The 15,693-nt window shown below is 49.0% G+C and overlaps 1 protein-coding gene across 3 annotated transcripts in view; it reads right to left on the reverse strand.

Moving 5' to 3' along the window:
• AKAP8L (A-kinase anchoring protein 8 like) overlaps nucleotides 1-15,693 on the reverse strand; it is a 43,703-nt gene that overhangs the window by 16,119 nt on the left and 11,891 nt on the right. For 2 of the 3 annotated variants that reach the window (XM_012809428.2, XM_003796508.3), the window contains exons 3-12: nucleotides 10,606-10,638; nucleotides 10,108-10,348; nucleotides 7,564-8,017; nucleotides 7,265-7,361; nucleotides 7,115-7,185; nucleotides 6,705-6,768; nucleotides 5,732-5,840; nucleotides 4,137-4,278; nucleotides 3,946-4,051; nucleotides 3,583-3,713 (exon numbers count right to left, since the gene is read on the reverse strand). In XM_012809428.2, the coding sequence (XP_012664882.1) occupies nucleotides 3,583-3,713; nucleotides 3,946-4,051; nucleotides 4,137-4,278; nucleotides 5,732-5,840; nucleotides 6,705-6,768; nucleotides 7,115-7,185; nucleotides 7,265-7,361; nucleotides 7,564-8,017; nucleotides 10,108-10,348; nucleotides 10,606-10,638 (1,448 nt within the window). The remainder of the gene's footprint in view (nucleotides 1-3,582; nucleotides 3,714-3,945; nucleotides 4,052-4,136; nucleotides 4,279-5,731; nucleotides 5,841-6,704; nucleotides 6,769-7,114; nucleotides 7,186-7,264; nucleotides 7,362-7,563; nucleotides 8,018-10,107; nucleotides 10,349-10,605; nucleotides 10,639-15,693) is intronic. The other variant, XM_012809429.2, reaches the window with a different exon arrangement.

The following is a 15,693-nucleotide window of genomic DNA, read 5'->3' on the forward strand; positions in this document are numbered from 1 at the left end:
AACCTCCAACTCCTGGGCTCAAGCGAGTCTCCTGCCTCAGCCTCCCAAGTATCTGGGACTGCAGGCGCCTGCCACAACGCCCAGCTATTTTTTTTGGTTGTAGCCTTGTTGTTTGGTTGGCTCAGGTTGGATTCGAACCCATCACCTTAGGTGTATGTGGCTGGCAAGCTTAGCCACTATTTTGGCGCCAAGCCAAAATAGTATTTTTATACACATGGAAAGAATCATCCAAAAATGTTAAGAAAAAATTCCATTTATAATAATATCAAAAATAATACTCAGGAATAAACTTAACAAAAATAGCACAAAATTTACACTCTGAAAAACAAGCACACTTAAAAAAATTAAAGATCTCAGTAAATGAAAAAACATCCCATATTCACAGTTAGAAGACTTAATACTGTAAAGATGGCAATACTCACCATACTGATCTAGACATTGACCACAATTCTGATAGAATTCTGATAGAATGCCAGCTGGCTTCTTTGGAGAAATTGACAAGTTGATCCTAAAACTCACATGGAAACTCAGGAGACATAGAATAACCAAAACAATCTTGAAAAGGACGAACTAAGTTCAAAGACTTGTACTTCCTGATTTCAAATATTACAAAGCTAGAGTACCAACTGACATAAAAATGGATATACAGAACAAGTGAATAGGATTAGAGTCTAGATATAAACCCATGTAGCTATGGTCAACTGATTTTCAACAGGGTGCCAAGATAATTCAATAAGGGAGAAAATAGTCTCTTTCCTTTCTTTTTCAAATGGGGTGCTTGGACAATTGTATGTCCACATGCAAAAGAATGAAGTTAGATCCTTAAACCTCATACCATTAAAAAATGAAAAATTATCTAAACTCAAATGGAACAAAGACCTACTTGTAAAAGCTTAAACCATAAAACCTTTAGAAGAAAACATAAGGGTAAATCTTTGTGACCTTGGATTTGTCAATGGATTCTTAGTTATGACACCCAGAGCACAAGCAATAAAAGAGAAATAGATAAGTTGGATTTACTCAAAATTAAACTATATTATGCTGCAAGGGACAAAGCAAGAAGGTGAAAAAGGCCCAAAGAAAGGGAGAAAACATTTGCAATTTTCAAATAAGGGACTTTTATCTAAAGAAATCTAACAATCCAAAAACACAACACAATTTAAAAATGGGTAAAGAACTTGAATAAACATTTCTCCAAAGGTATACAAATGGCTAAAACAAGCCCATGAAAAAATGCCATTAGTCAGTTATCAGGGAAATGCAAATGAAAACTGCAATGAGATTAACACTTCTATCCAGTAAGATGACTAGATCAAAAAGTCATATAATAACAAATATTGGCAAGGATCTTAAGAAATCAGAACACTCATACATTCGTTGCTGGAAGAAATGTAAAACAGTTCAGCCCCTTTGAAAACAGTCTGATCACTCTGCAAGAAGTTAAAAACTTGTATACATATGTTTCTATGAGCATTATTCATAATACCTGAAGCTGAAAACAACCCAAATGCTCCAGATGTCCACTCTATACAATGGAATAATAGGCCACACAAAGAATGAAGTTGTTACATGCTATAATGTGGATGCAACTTAAAACATTATGCTCATTGAAAGAAGCCAATCACAGAAGACCACATATTTATTCCATTTATCTGAAATATCCATAATAAGCAAACACAAAGAGACAGATTAATAACTGTGTAAGGCTAGGTGAGGATGGTAGGATGGTGATGGAGTTAAGAGCTAAACAATATACATTCTTTATGAGGTGGTGAAAATGTGCTATAACTGATTCTGGGGATGGCAGCAGAAATCTAGATACACTAAAAACTACCAAACTGTACACCATAAATGGGTGAACTGAACACATATGTAAATTATAGCTCAGTAAAGCTGTTATCAAAAGTAATAATAATAGGCTGGGCAAGGTGGCTCATTCCTGTAATCCTAGCATCTTGGAGGCCAAGGCGAGTGGATTGCCTGAGCTTAGAGGTTTGAGACCAGCCTGAGTTAAGAGTGAGACCTGGTCTCTAAAAGTAGCTGGGCATTGTGGCAGGTGCCTGTAGTCCCAGCTTCTCAGGAGGATAAGAGAAGGGGCTTGCCTGAGCCCAATTGTTTCAGGTTGCTGTGAGCTGTGACGCCATGGAATTCTACTGAGGGCTACAAAGTGAGACACTATCTCAAAAAAAAAGTGATAATAAAGCTGGGCACAGTGGCTCACGCCTGTAATCTTAGCACTTTGAGAGGACAAGGTGGGTAGACAGCTTGAGCTCACGAAGTTCGAAAACAGCCTGAGCAAAAGCGAGACTCTATCTCTACTAAAAATAGAAAAAGAAACTGAGGCAAGAGGATTGCTTGACCCCAAGAGGTGGAAGTTGCTGTGAGCTACGACACCACAGCACTCTACCCATGGTGACAGCCTGAGACTGTCTCAAAAAAAAAAACAACAAAAAATCCTGCATTACAAAAAAGTAATAACAATTAGATGGGTACTGTGGCATGCATCTGTAGTCCCAACTACTCAGGGGGCTTCAGTGGCAAGACTAAGTTCAAGTCAAGCCTAGGCAAAATAGCAAGATCCACCCCGACAAGTAGTATAATTAGAAACACTCCATTTCTACAGTCTGAATTTTTTTTGGGGGGGGGGGAGGGGGTGTTTGTTGGGGAAGGAGGAAAGCCAGGTAGGTACCTAGACAGAGAGAGGCTCCTGTATCCTAGAATTTTAAAAAGTATAGTATTTAAACTGTTTTCAAATTATCTCAATAAAACAACTACTTCTGGTTGTCGTCTAAGTATCTTTCATCAACCTTCCAAACCTCCCTATAGTTAATAGTTGTTACGATCTTTTTCTTCCATCTTTTACTTCTTTCAGGATGAATTTTGAGTTTTTATTTTGCTATCACTCATTTCTCCTTGGATTTTCCAAAAGTTTTAATGCCATGTGCTTTGTATCCCGTGCAATCTTCTCTCTCCCAACCTCTATGAGTTTCCAACCCAAGAATCTGAGGCTTCTACGTTGCCAAACCAATGGATATCTTTATTTTTCTAGGTCTTTTGGTGACATTTCTCAATTCTGAGTTTCCACAACCACCAACCTGGTCCCATTACTGACAGTCACTGCACTGAGAACTGAAGTCTCTTGTTCAGTACCAACTCTAATCCTTTTAGTCCCTCAGGACTAAAACTTCACTGTCTAAAGGAATAAGCCCAGATTCCTCAGAGCAGTCCTCATGAACCTCAAAGTCAAACTCTGTCTTCCAGAAACATCTGCAATGTATACATTTCTGGTTTCTGAACTTAATTTGGCTATTGGACCCTATGCACATGGAGATCCCTATATCCCATAGCATAATGCTCCTTAAGGTCCAGCTCTGATGTCACCTTCTCCCAGGTAGAGTCCCACTGGCCACCCCTGACTCTGTAGCTGTACTGATTCCATTGGTGTGGAAATGTTCCTATCTACCTGCCCCTGCCTCTGCTGCAATTCATCATGAATTAGGCAGAAGTTATGATCACATAACCTCCCCAGAGGCCTCACTCAGTCCCTGCACAGGATTGAGGGAGATATCTGTGGCCACTCACCCTGCGATTCCGATTATGATCCATGGTCTTGAGATGTTTCTGAATGATCCCAAACTGCATGGGAATGAAGAGGTCACAGGCTGCACAATGGGCTGCCTCCACCTTCTTCACAAAATGCTCCATAGCAATTTCTGTAGGGGAATAAAGGAGTGAGTTACTACTGGTCCCAGGTACCTAATAAAGATCCCCAAGTTTGGGAAGAGAATTAGCCCAGCTTCTCAAATCCCCGTAAACTTCCACATGGGTCTTAAGCTATTCTCACTGACCTTCCCTGGAGAAATAGAAAGGCGTGGTGACCTATACTGAGAACCAGAGGACAGACTGAGAACCATCCTGCCAGGTGGGAGCAGGATGAAACCTTACCTTGAGTCAAATCCTGGTCCCTGTAGATCTGCTGGATCAGACCATCAAGGTCCTCCACTGTCTTTCGGAGCTCCTCTGTCTTCTTAGTCTTGTTGGTAACATACTCCTGCCAGAGATATTGAGGTTCATATAGGTTGCCCTATGTCCCAAGACTCCTGAAAAACTAAGAGCAGCAGCTCTCTAAGGCTTACCTGCAGAAAGTCAGCCGTTTGCTTAGGGAGCTTGGTGCCTACGTACTTAAAATGCTCCTTATGGAATTTGCTGTCAAGGTGGCTTGCCATCTCATCCTCATAGAAGGTCCGGTATTTGCAGAGAGAACACACAAACTGGATCCTGCCACAGGAAGGAAAAGGGGCTGAGGCTGTGAGGATTCCAGGGGACAGTGTTGCTGCCTCACCCAACCCAGATGCAGGCCCTCAAACAGGCCTTGCTCTTGGGCCTCTGAAGTGTGGTCCCAGCAGAGGGACAGGCTGGGACAGTGGGACTGGGAGTAGAAAGGGACAGGAAGTCTGCAGCCTGCAGTTTCTGCAACGTAGGGGACAGGGGAGGAGCTCTTCCTTCCCACAGGCAGGAGGCTGAAGCCCGGGGCAGCTGCTACTGCAACAGGCAAGGAGTCGCTGGAAAGTTGCCGGAGGGCCTCTCTACCAAGGCTGGGCAGGAGCTTGTGTACTTGGCCCAGATGGGGACCGGAAGGAAAGATGCCCTGGCGTGAGCCAGGTGGCCCTGAGGTGCAGAGTGGAGTACGCAGTCCCGAGGCAGGGCCCGAAAAGGTGCTGCATCTTCCTTCTGGGGTCTGGGGGACTCAAAGGCCCAGCCCATCCTCTGCTCAGAATGCTTGGGGGTGGTGTCGGGAGGGATGGGAGGCAAGCAGGCCTGGGCACCTGCTGCCTCATCTTCCTCTTCCAAGAAGAGACCAGTCTGAGCTGGAAGGAGAGCGCCCGCCCGGCCTGCCAGAGGGCAGCCTGGAGTCACCTGGGCGAGGTGCTCTGTCTGGGCCTGGTGTCCACAGCAGAAGCCCGGGGTCTGGGGCCTAGGCTGGAACAGGCCGCCGTGGCAAGGGGCGGAGGAGGCCAGCCGCCACCGAGGCCTCAGGGCGGGTCCCTACCTCTGCCGGACGTCCTTATCTGGGCCACGGGGTCAGCTTTGTCTGGAGAGCCCAGGGGCCGGGCGCCGGCGAGGCTGAGGAAGGTCCAGCAAGAGCAAGAGTCTGAGGCGGAGGAGGAGGAGGCAAGCGCCAGTGCGGGAGCCCTGAGGGCAGACAGACCCGACCAAGGGGCGTGAAGGACTCAGCCGCAGACAGGCCCGGCCTGACAGGGCCGGTGGGCAGGGCAGAGGGCAGGCCCGAGGCTGCCATAGCCCACAGGTGCTGCCATCTCTCCTGGGCACGGCGGCGGCCTCTTGGCAACTAGCTGGGACAGCACAGGCGCCTTGGACCTTGAGTCTCTGATGAGCTGGCCCCCTCCCTCAGGGGCATCGGGCCCCCAGTGCACCTCGGGACTTGTGCGCTGAGTGACCTAGCGCCGGAGCTTCTGAGCAACGGTGCCGAGCTGTGTCGGGTCTCAGGCCACAGATGCCAGCGGTCGCCAGGCGGCCGCAGAGGGGAAGGGGACGAGTCAGGCCTTGGGAGCTGGGCCTGGCGGGAAGCAGGGTCCATGCACGGCTGAGCAGGTGGTGGCTCCCAAGGGAGGCCAGAGGGCGGCGAGATGGCAGAGCTATAGTTCTGCTCTCTTGGCGGCAGCCCCATGCGAGGCAGAGGCAAAGGGGTGGAGGGAAACTGGTTGGTTACCTTTCCACCATGCGGTCTCGCTGCCGCTTTTTCTGCTTATCCTGGCTCTTCTTGCTTGCCTGCAACTTGCGCTTGGCCTGGTCATTGTCATCCTGGGTGGTCAGGGACCCTGTAGAAACAGACAAGCACAATCACCAGCTTGGCTCTGTCAGGAAAAGGCAGGCCCTGTGGCCTCTGGCTGAATCACCCACTGTCCACTCCAGAGGGTCCATCTGAGAACAGTTGTCCAAGCAAGGCCTCTGGCCACAAACAGGGTTGGATAGGGAATGGGTATGACCTAGGCCCTAAGGAGGGAGGGCCAGGCATTGACCCCTTTGCTCTCTAGAACACCCACACTCTCTGCAGTGTGGGCCTATAAGAGGCTAGAAAGCACAGAGGGGCTGTCTTGGTGGGGACACTGGCATATGTTCAGAGAAGCTGGATGGTGGGACGTAGGGAGGCCACTTATATGGCCCTGACCACCCCCCACCGGGCACCGCGGCAACAGTGGGCTGAGGCTGGATTTACTGTTAGGTACCTGCTGACGCTCATCACTCAGGTGGGGGGACACGGACTCCCAACAGGGGCTGGAGAGGCGCTAAGGGAGAGGACACGCAAACCAGAGCCGTAAAAACTGCACCAAGGGTCCCAGTTCGGATACCAGCCATTGAGGACTCGGAACTGCATGTTACTGAGGGACCAAGGGTAAGGGGTGTGCCTGGGGTTCCCCACATTTTTGTTGCTGCCCCCATCTGAAGGCAAAACCAATGTGCTAAGCAGGGGTCATCCACTGCCTCTGCATGAGAAAAATGGGGCAGAGTGGGAAGGAGGAGGAGGAGGAGAAAGAAGAGTCCCCTGCTAGCACATACTCAGCCCCACAAGAAAAGCCCCAAGCTGGGCACATATATGCCACAACTGTGCCCTCAGACAGATCCCTCCCACTGCAAGCAGCTGGAAGAGCTACCCCAGTTCCCAGGCACCTTGGAAGACTCACCCTTCTCTGTATCGTCTCTGCCTTCTTCTCTCCCATCCTCTTTTCCCTCCTCATCCTCTCCTTCCTAACATACAATTTCAAAATCCAATTATTAAAACGTGGAGTTATTTATAACAGCTCTAAGTGACAAGGCCCAGTTATGTGCCAGGAGTCTCGTATCTTTCTCCATACCCTACCTGGCACAGAGTGCCTGCTCCCCCCATTTTCCCACAAGAAAACCACACCTCTGGCTAGGACCCTGTGCTTTCTACCAGGCCATACTGCCTCTTTGTGCTGGTGACCTGCGTATACAGTACTAATATAGCATTACCCGTGTGTGGCCCCTGTGGGGAACACTGCTCTACAGCCCAGCTTGGTGGTCACAGGCCCCACCTACAGACAGTAAGTGCCCAAGGCCAGGGGCTACTTACTGCTCTGGAGCCCTTCTCTGTAGCCTCTGTGCCTTCAGTGCCTTCTGCAGCTTCCCCCTCGGTGCCCTCATCTGAAAAAGGATAGGAGGCAAGCTAAGTCCAGGTGTCTCACAGGGGAAAGAGGCAGTGACCCGAGCCACCCAGGCTCACCATTGTCTGAATCACTATTGTCTGAGCAGTCCGTCCGGGTAGCTTTGCTGTCTGGCTCATCAGGACTGCCACTCTGCTTTCTTTTCTTCTTCTTGGTCTGGGTCAGAATGAAGAGATTGGGTCAGGTAGGTGGCTCCTGGCCCTCTGCTGCACATGTAGGAAGCATGTGGGAAGACCCTATGAGAGCCCAGGGCCAGTGTATGTCTGGCGCCTCCCAGCTGCCCTCCCTCTCCTCCCAGAACATCATCCCCGAGTATGGCATGTTCAGGGGTCAGAAGGGGAAGGCTACCTCCACTCACCCGGAAGTCAGCTGTAGTCCAAGTCTTCCAAGTCCGCCTCATCTGCTTCATGCCATTGCCAAAGCCAAAGCCAAAGCGGGAGCCGCCTGGGAAGGCGCCTCCACCTCGCATGCCCTGGAACATGCCATACTCAGGGATGATGTTCTGGGAGAAGAGGGAGGGCAGCCGGGAGGCACCAGACATGCACTGGCCCCGGGCTCCCATGGGGTCTTCCCACATGCGCCCATAGCCCGAGGTTATAGGCCGGCTGCTCCGGGCATCCCGGGCCCAGCCCTGAGCCCTTGGACCGAAGGTGTCGTTGCCACGCATGCGGAACTGGTCGCGGTAGGCATCATACTGCCCCTCATAGGCCATTTCCATCTCAGGGTCAAGCTCGCCATAGTCATAGCCTGACCTGTACAGGTCACGCTCGCTCAGGACAGCCCTTGAATCACAGGCTTCGTAGGAGTCATATCTGCAGAGGCACAAGAAAGGATCAGGTGAAGCCCTCTCAAGGTCCCACACCTCCAGGTGTCTGCTCCTACCCCTTCTACAACTTCCTGGTCCCAGGGCAGGAAGCCCAGTTCCAGCACCCACCCTGCCCTTTCTAGGAGGGTCAATGTTCAGAGATGCCAGTTAAAAGGTTCTGGCCTCTTAGGAGTAGAGAGCTCTAGAAGCAGAAAGGGCCCCTCAGATGATATCCTCATAGGGGCCCCACTGTCCCAACCTTGAATGTAACCATGAACCAGTTTGGTGACCTAAGACTGACAGCTGAGAGGGGAAGAATGACTCCCACCATGGCCATTTTTTTTTTTTTTTTGAGACAGAGTTTCACTATGTTGCCCTCAGTAGAGTGCCGTTGCATCACAGCTCACAGCAACCTCCAGCTCTTGGGTTTAAGTGATTCTCCTGCCTCAGTCTCCCAAGTAGCTGGGACTACAGGCGACCACCACAATGCCCGGTTATTTTTTTGTTGTAGTTGTCATTGTTGTTTAGCAGGCCCGGGCTGGGTTTGAACCCGCCAGCCTTGGTGTATGTGGCCGGTGACCTACCTACTGAGTTATGGGCGCTGCCCCACCATGGCCCTTTCTAACACATGTACCAACTATGGCAGCCACAACGCCTAAGGCTGCTCCTTAGAAGGCAGGGCCTAGCATCCCAGCACCATGCAAGATATGGGCACGGTGAATGAATGTTTGGCCAATGACACTGATAATGCCCATGAGAGACACTGTTGGTCTCAATCTATATAGCTGGAGGAACCCAAACTCTCCAAAGCCCCTCACCATCGAAAAAGAAATAAGACAAAAGGGGGAGTGTTTTCCAGGAAAGACATCGAGAGCTTGCCCAGGGGCCAGAAAAAGAGCTGTATCCAATCTACCCTGCAGCCCAGGGTTAGACATCAAACCTTATACAGCAACTGGGAAGGTAGGCCAGACCTCCTGCTCAGGAAAGAAAGGGCACTGCAGATAGCCATTTTAACTATAGTTGCAACCCACATCCCCACAGGCCTCACAGAAACAAGGATACCTCCCTGCACCCTACTCCCCAGATCTGGGCCAAAGGAGGAAGCACCAGCTGTGGGAGCAACAGCCAGTGCTGCCACTGCTCTCCTTGCCCCCAAGCTTTGGCAAGAAATTATAGTACAAGGCAAGCCCAAACCCTCCACCCTAATCCCTCAGCTCTAAGTGTTGCAGCTGTTGGCTCAGGGACAATGCCAGCAAGTCTCCTTGTGCCCTGCCCTCTTACTTAGTGCAGCCTTGGGGCCTCACTTGGCTCCATCAGTGCCCAGCCAGGATTCTCCCTACTCTCTGGTCTCTCTCATCTGTTTGCCAGAGCTCTGCTGCATACTATACCAGAGATATGTATGCCCTCTTCACTGAAGCCTCTCACTAGGGTCAATTCCAGTTTAGTTAATGGAAAATGCCCACAGCATGATGCTTTGGGGTAGGACAGATCTGGGTGCCAGGTCCAGCCTTCCCACTTACTGGGTGTCTTTAGGGTGTAACCTGCCCTCACTTCAGTTTCCCTATCTGCAAAATGAGGATGGCAGCAGCTCCTCACAGAGGTGCTTCTAATAGGGGCATGTTTGTAAGGCACAGGAGTAGCCAAGAAGTATCCATGTCTGCCCTGTCTTATATGTGGGGATGACCCAGCCCACAGCGATTAGCCCCAAAGGCTGGTCCCACCCTTTACACCAAAGCCAATCTGTCCTGCCCTGACACCATGCAGGAGGCATGGTCTTGAGAAAACTCCAAATGGATTTCCAGGAGGGAAGGGCCACTAAGCACTCTGTTCTTGATGAGCCATCCTGAGGGTACAATGAAGTGAGCCCAATCCGGGCTTGCTTCTCCACCTGTAAGCTGGGAGAGGTACCACCAGGCAGCAGGGAAAGGGTTAGGGGTAGGTGAGAGGAGAACACAGGTCAGAGAAGGAAGTGCAATGGACACCATAGGGAGCCCCAGCAGCACCAAGTAAGGAGGGAAGAAGCAGACATAGAGGTGTGTCTGGAAAGGCAGGAGGCACCCATGCACAGCCTCTGACCTTAGGTAGGTACACACTCACCTTTCTCCACCTGAGCCATATACTCCTCCTTGTATCATGTCTGTCTCCAAGTGTGGCACCATATCTAAGCGCTGGTTAATTCTGGATAAAACGGAATCGGCACTGGTGCTACCCAAGGCACTAGGGTTTGCGTTTGTGTCAGAGCTAGGCATTTCCCAAGAGTGTGAAGAGGCCATACCATACCCATAGCTGGTGGTGTTATCCTGACCATAGCCGTAGCCATAGCCATAGCCCTCGTAGCCTGCAGTGAAGGAAACAGAGAAACAGCCAGATGGCAGGGGCCAGAAGAGAGACAGAGACAAAGAGAGAAACACGATACAAAGTGGGAACCCAGGTCACTGGGTTGGACTGGACTCTAGCTGGATGGACTCTAGCCATTCTGATAAGGGTTGCCTATAAAGGAGTACCTGGCCCCAGGGGACACCCAAAGCCCACTCCCACAACCCTAGCCAAGGTGGACAGTAGCAGAGAAACATAACCAAGCACAGGAATACTTGCCTCTGTTTGTCCCAGAGTTCCAAGTTCCATATCCTACAAAAAGTAAAAAAGCAATTATATCCACAATTGCTTCTAATGCAAAAGCTTAATTCTGGCACAAGTTTATTTATTTATTTATTTTGAGACAGAGCCTCAAGCTGTCACCCTGGGTAGAGTGCTGTGGCATCACAGCTCACAGCAACCTCCAACTCCTGGGCTTAAGCGATTCTCTTGCCTCAGCCTCCCAAGCAGGTGGGACTACAGATGCCCACCACAATGCCTGGCCATTTTTTGTTGTAGTTGTCATTGTTTGGCAGGCCCAGTCTGGATTCAAACCCACCAGCTCACTTGAGCTACAGGCACTGAGCCTCTGGCACAAGTTTAGACAATTATCTCTAGCACTTGACTGGTCACACCAGACTGTGCCTCAGAATTGAAAAGGCTTGAGCTTGGGAACACAATGCAAATGACCCAGGCAATTTGCTGCCCTGGTGGCTTTGACCATCTGTTATTTAAGCAGCCTCCTGTTCTAAATGTTCTCATCTAACAAACTTGGCTCCTATACTCCTCCCTTGAAGAGCTAGAATTAGAAGATGACATCCTCTCCCCAGGCTAAGCACTGATCAGTTCATAGTGCCTAACACAGACTCTGTTGTACAAGACGCCTGGCAAAGTCCACAGCTACTCTAAAATCATGTTGCCCAAATCATCCAACAAAGCCATCTGGAATGGGGAAACTGACCATCCCAGTCCCCCAAAGGGCTGCTTTATCAGGAAGAGGCAGCAAGTCTCTGAACTGTTGAGTGTGCTATACTGGAACACATCAGAGAGGGAAGGACAATCCCTAGCTTGAGAAAAGCTGCTAGCAATAATCTAGATTATGAACCAAATATGCTCTGGATCTGATTGCTACACATGATGATTCTTCAGAAACATAAAGCCACTGAGAATTGCTCAAGTGCAAAGCCATATGGGAACGTGGAATCAACCAGACATACAGTTCTTTCCCAGAAGAGTGCATGACAACAGGCAATCACTTTCCCAGTGGTATTCTTGAGCTTGAGAATACAATTCAAGTGACTCTGGCCTCTTGCTGCCCAGGAGCTTGTCAGCTGCCAGGACTAACTGTGTATTATGCCTTGTTTCATGGTGAGACTTCACAGTTGCTTCCTATTTCATGTCCTCTCTGCCAAGTACATAGGACATGCTCATCCCAAGGAAGGGGGCTAGAACTCAGGAAGACAGGAACAAATATCCAGACCACAGGAGAACATGCATGAGTGAACAGAAAAGATGAACCAGAGTGAACAGATGGGGTGTAGTCCTCCGCAACTCAGTGCACAAACAGAATGGGACAGTGATATAAAACAGCTGAGGAACTGTATATGACCAGTATGTTTAATGAACTACTGGCTCAAGAGCTCACAAAACAAAAGTCCCCTTGGGCTAGAGAACCCAAAATAAAGGCTTCTCATCCACTTATTTATGCAACAGTTATCATCCTAGGAGCACACATGGAGCAAAGGTTTGCAGTCTCAGGCATTGTTGAGGCATGGAGTACTGCTTGCTGTTGAAGGAAAAGTTAATAACCAGAGAGCAGCATGGGACAGTCAGGAGCTGAAAACCACTTGACCCATTTGAGGAAAATGTGGCTAATTAGCTACGCTGACAAGCAAAAAAAGAGGCTGACAAAGCCACACAAGGTACAATACAGTTAGTTCTGGTGGCTGACACGCACCTGGCCAGGTGGCCGCACTACCAACAGTGGACACTACCTATTCAGGAGACAAGATGGGGAGGGACCCATTGGGGTTATTAGACTAAATATGGTCACCCCAGATCTCAGCTGCCAAAGAGCTGTCAGATGGAGGAGGCATAGGAAAGGAAGCAGAAGTGGGCATCAACTCTGTGAGCACCACTTTGTTTCCAGGATAGGCAGATAGCCTCCTTTGACCAGCAAGCTGTCAGAAGTTCCTTGAGATACATGTGCTATGTGCTACTTGCTAAACCTGGAGAAACCCTGATGAACTCCCCAGTTGAGTCCCTTCTGGAGGAAGCATTTGTCTAGACTGGTGTTTAGGGATTCACAGAGACCAGCTCCTTCTGAAAGAACATCCCAATTCACTTCCAGACTCGGGGAAGATGAAATCACAGTTCAGTAGGGAACTTTAAGGTTGTTTAAAGAAAGAAAGAAAAAAGGAGATGGTCACAGTAAACATTTATAGAGCAAAAACAGAAAACATATTAGGGCAGCACCTGTGACTCAAGGAGTAGGGTGCCGGTCCCATATACCAAGGGTCGTGGGTTCGAAGCCAGCCCCAACCAAAACTGCAACAACAACAACAACAGAAAACAAATTAAATGTTCAACTTTAAGGTAGTAGAGGTTTTTTTTATTTTTTTGAGACAGAGTCTCATTTTGTTGCCCTCGGTAGAGTGCCTTGGCGTCACAGCTCACAGCAACCTCAAACTCTTGGGCTCAAGTGACTCTGCTGCCTCAGCCTCTCAAGTACCTGGGACTACAGGCGCCTGCCACACTGCCTGGCTATTTTTAGAGGAGGTCTTTCTTTGGCTCAGGCTGGTCTTGAACCTGTGAGCTCAGGCAATCCACCTGCCTCAGCCTCCAATCCACCTGCCTCAGCTTCCCAGAGTGCCAGGACTATGGGCATTAGACTCCTGCCCGGCCTAGCAGGGTTTTTTGTTTGTTTGTTTGTTTGTTTTTTGAGACAAAGTCTCACTTACTCTGCTGCCCCAGGCTAGAGTGCCCTGGCATTAGCCTAGATCACAACCACCTCAAACTCCTGGGTTCAACTGATCTCCATCTCAATCTCCTGAGTAGCTGGGACTAAAGGTGCCTGCCACAATCCCCAGTTAGTTTCATTTATTTATTTATTTTGTAGAGACAGAGTTTCACTTTATCACCCTGGGTAGAGTGCTGTGGCGTCACACAGTTCACAGCAATCTCCAATTCCTGGGTTTATAGGTGATTCTCTTACCTCAGCCTCCCGAGTAGCTGGGACTACAGGCACCCACCACAATGCTTGGCTATTTTTTTTGTTGCAGTTCGGCTGGGGTAGGGTTTGAACCCGCCACCCTCAGTATATGGGGCCGACGCCCTACTCACTGAGCCACAGGCACCACCCAAAATGAGAACAGTTTTATTTCATTTTATTTTTTTGAGACAGAGCCTCAAGCTGTCACCTGGGTAGAGTGCTGTCCCATCACAGCTCACAGCAACCTCTAACTCCTAGGCTTAAGCGATTTTCCTGCCTCTGCCTCCTGAGTAGCTGGGATTACAGGTGCCTGCCACAACGCCCAGCTATTTTTTGATTACAGCTGTCATTGTTGTTTGGCGGGCCTGGGCTGGATTTGAACCTGCCAGCTCAGGTGTATGTGGCTGGCACATTAGCCGCTTGAGCCACAGGCGCTGAGTCCCCAGTTAGTTTTATTTTAATCAAGATGGAGGTCTCACTCTTGCTCAGGCTGGTCTCCAACTCCTGAGCTCAGGCAATCTACCATTCTTCGCCTCCCAGAGTGCTAGGATTACAGCATAAGTAAACCACCTCGCCCTATCTACGTATTAGGTTAAGCAGATTAAAAGCCTATCTGTTCATATCAGTCAGATATCATGCAGGAAATAAAAATAATTTATTATGCCTTATGTAGCATAGGGAAACACTTTTAACATAACAAAATAAAACAGAATACACAATTCTAACCACTTGTAAATTACTCAATTACATAAAATAGGTAAGCTGACAAAGATTAAATGCTAAAATGATAAGAGCTTGGTTGACTGTTTTTCAAAATGTTATTTAATGGGAGAACATGGTGGCTCATGCCTGTAATCGTAGCACTGAGGGAGGCTGAAGCAGGTGGACTGCTTAAGCTTTAGAGTTCAAGACCAGCCTGAGCAAAACCAAGACTCCATCTCTACTAAAAACAGAAAAGAAAAAAAAAAAAAGCTGGGCATCGTAACACATCTCTGCAGTTCCAGCTACTCAGGAGGCTGAGGCAACAGAATTGCTCAAGTCCAAGAGTTCAAGGTTGCTGTGAGCTATGATGCCATAGGACTCTACCCAGGGCAACAGAATAAGACTCTGTCTTTAAAAAAAAAAAAAAAGAGGTGGGCAGCGCCTGTGGCTCAAAGGAGTAGGGCACCAGCCCCATATGCTGGAGGTGGCGGGTTCAAACCCAGCGCTGGCCAAAAACTGCAAAAAAAAAAGAGGCTCGGTGCCTATAACACAGTGGTTATGGTGCTGGGCACATATACCAAGGGTGGTAGGTTTGAACCTGGCCTGGCCCAGCTAAACAATGACAACTGCAACAAAAAAATGGCCAGGCACTGTGTTGGGTGCCTATAATCCCAGCTACTGGGGAGGCTGAGGCAAGAGAATTGCTTGAGCCCGGAAGTTTGAGGTTCCTGTGAGCTGTGATGCCACGGTACTCTACCAAGGGCAACATAATGAGATTGTCACAAAAAAAAAAAAAAAAACAAGAGAAAGAGAGGTCTCACTCTGTTGGGTAGACTTGAATGTAGTGGTAGGATCGCAGCTCACTACAACCTTGGCTGGGACTAAAAGTATGCTCCATCACACCAGTTTTTTTTTTAGATAGGGTCTGGCTATGTTGTCCAGGCTGGTATGGAAACCCTAGCCTCAAACAATCTACCCATCTTGGCCTCCCAAAGTACTCAGATTATAGGTGTGAGCCACTGTTTCCAGCCCTTAGGTATGACTAACAAAAGACATGTAGGATCTGTGTGCTGAAAACTATATAACACTAATGAAAGAAATCAAAAACCTAAATAAGTGGGGAGACATATGTGGTTGTGGATCATAAAACTTAATATTGTTAAGATGTTCACTCCCTCGGCTCAGCGCCTGTGGCTCAAGTGGCTAAGGCACCAGCCACATACACCTAAGGTGGCGGGTTCGAATCCCCAGACTGGGCTAGCCAAAACAACAAAGATGGCTGCAACCAACAGGCGTTGTGGCGGCGCCTGTAGTCCCAGCTACTTGGGAGGCCGAGGCAGGAGACTCGCCTGAGCCCAGGAGTTGGAGGTTGCTGTGAGCTGTGATGCCATGGCACTCTACCCAGGGGGATAGCT

The sequence above is a fragment of the Otolemur garnettii genome, unplaced genomic scaffold (assembly GCF_000181295.1).
Source record: "Otolemur garnettii isolate 467f Iridium unplaced genomic scaffold, OtoGar3 scaffold00105, whole genome shotgun sequence".
Taxonomy (NCBI): Eukaryota; Metazoa; Chordata; class Mammalia; order Primates; family Galagidae; genus Otolemur; species Otolemur garnettii.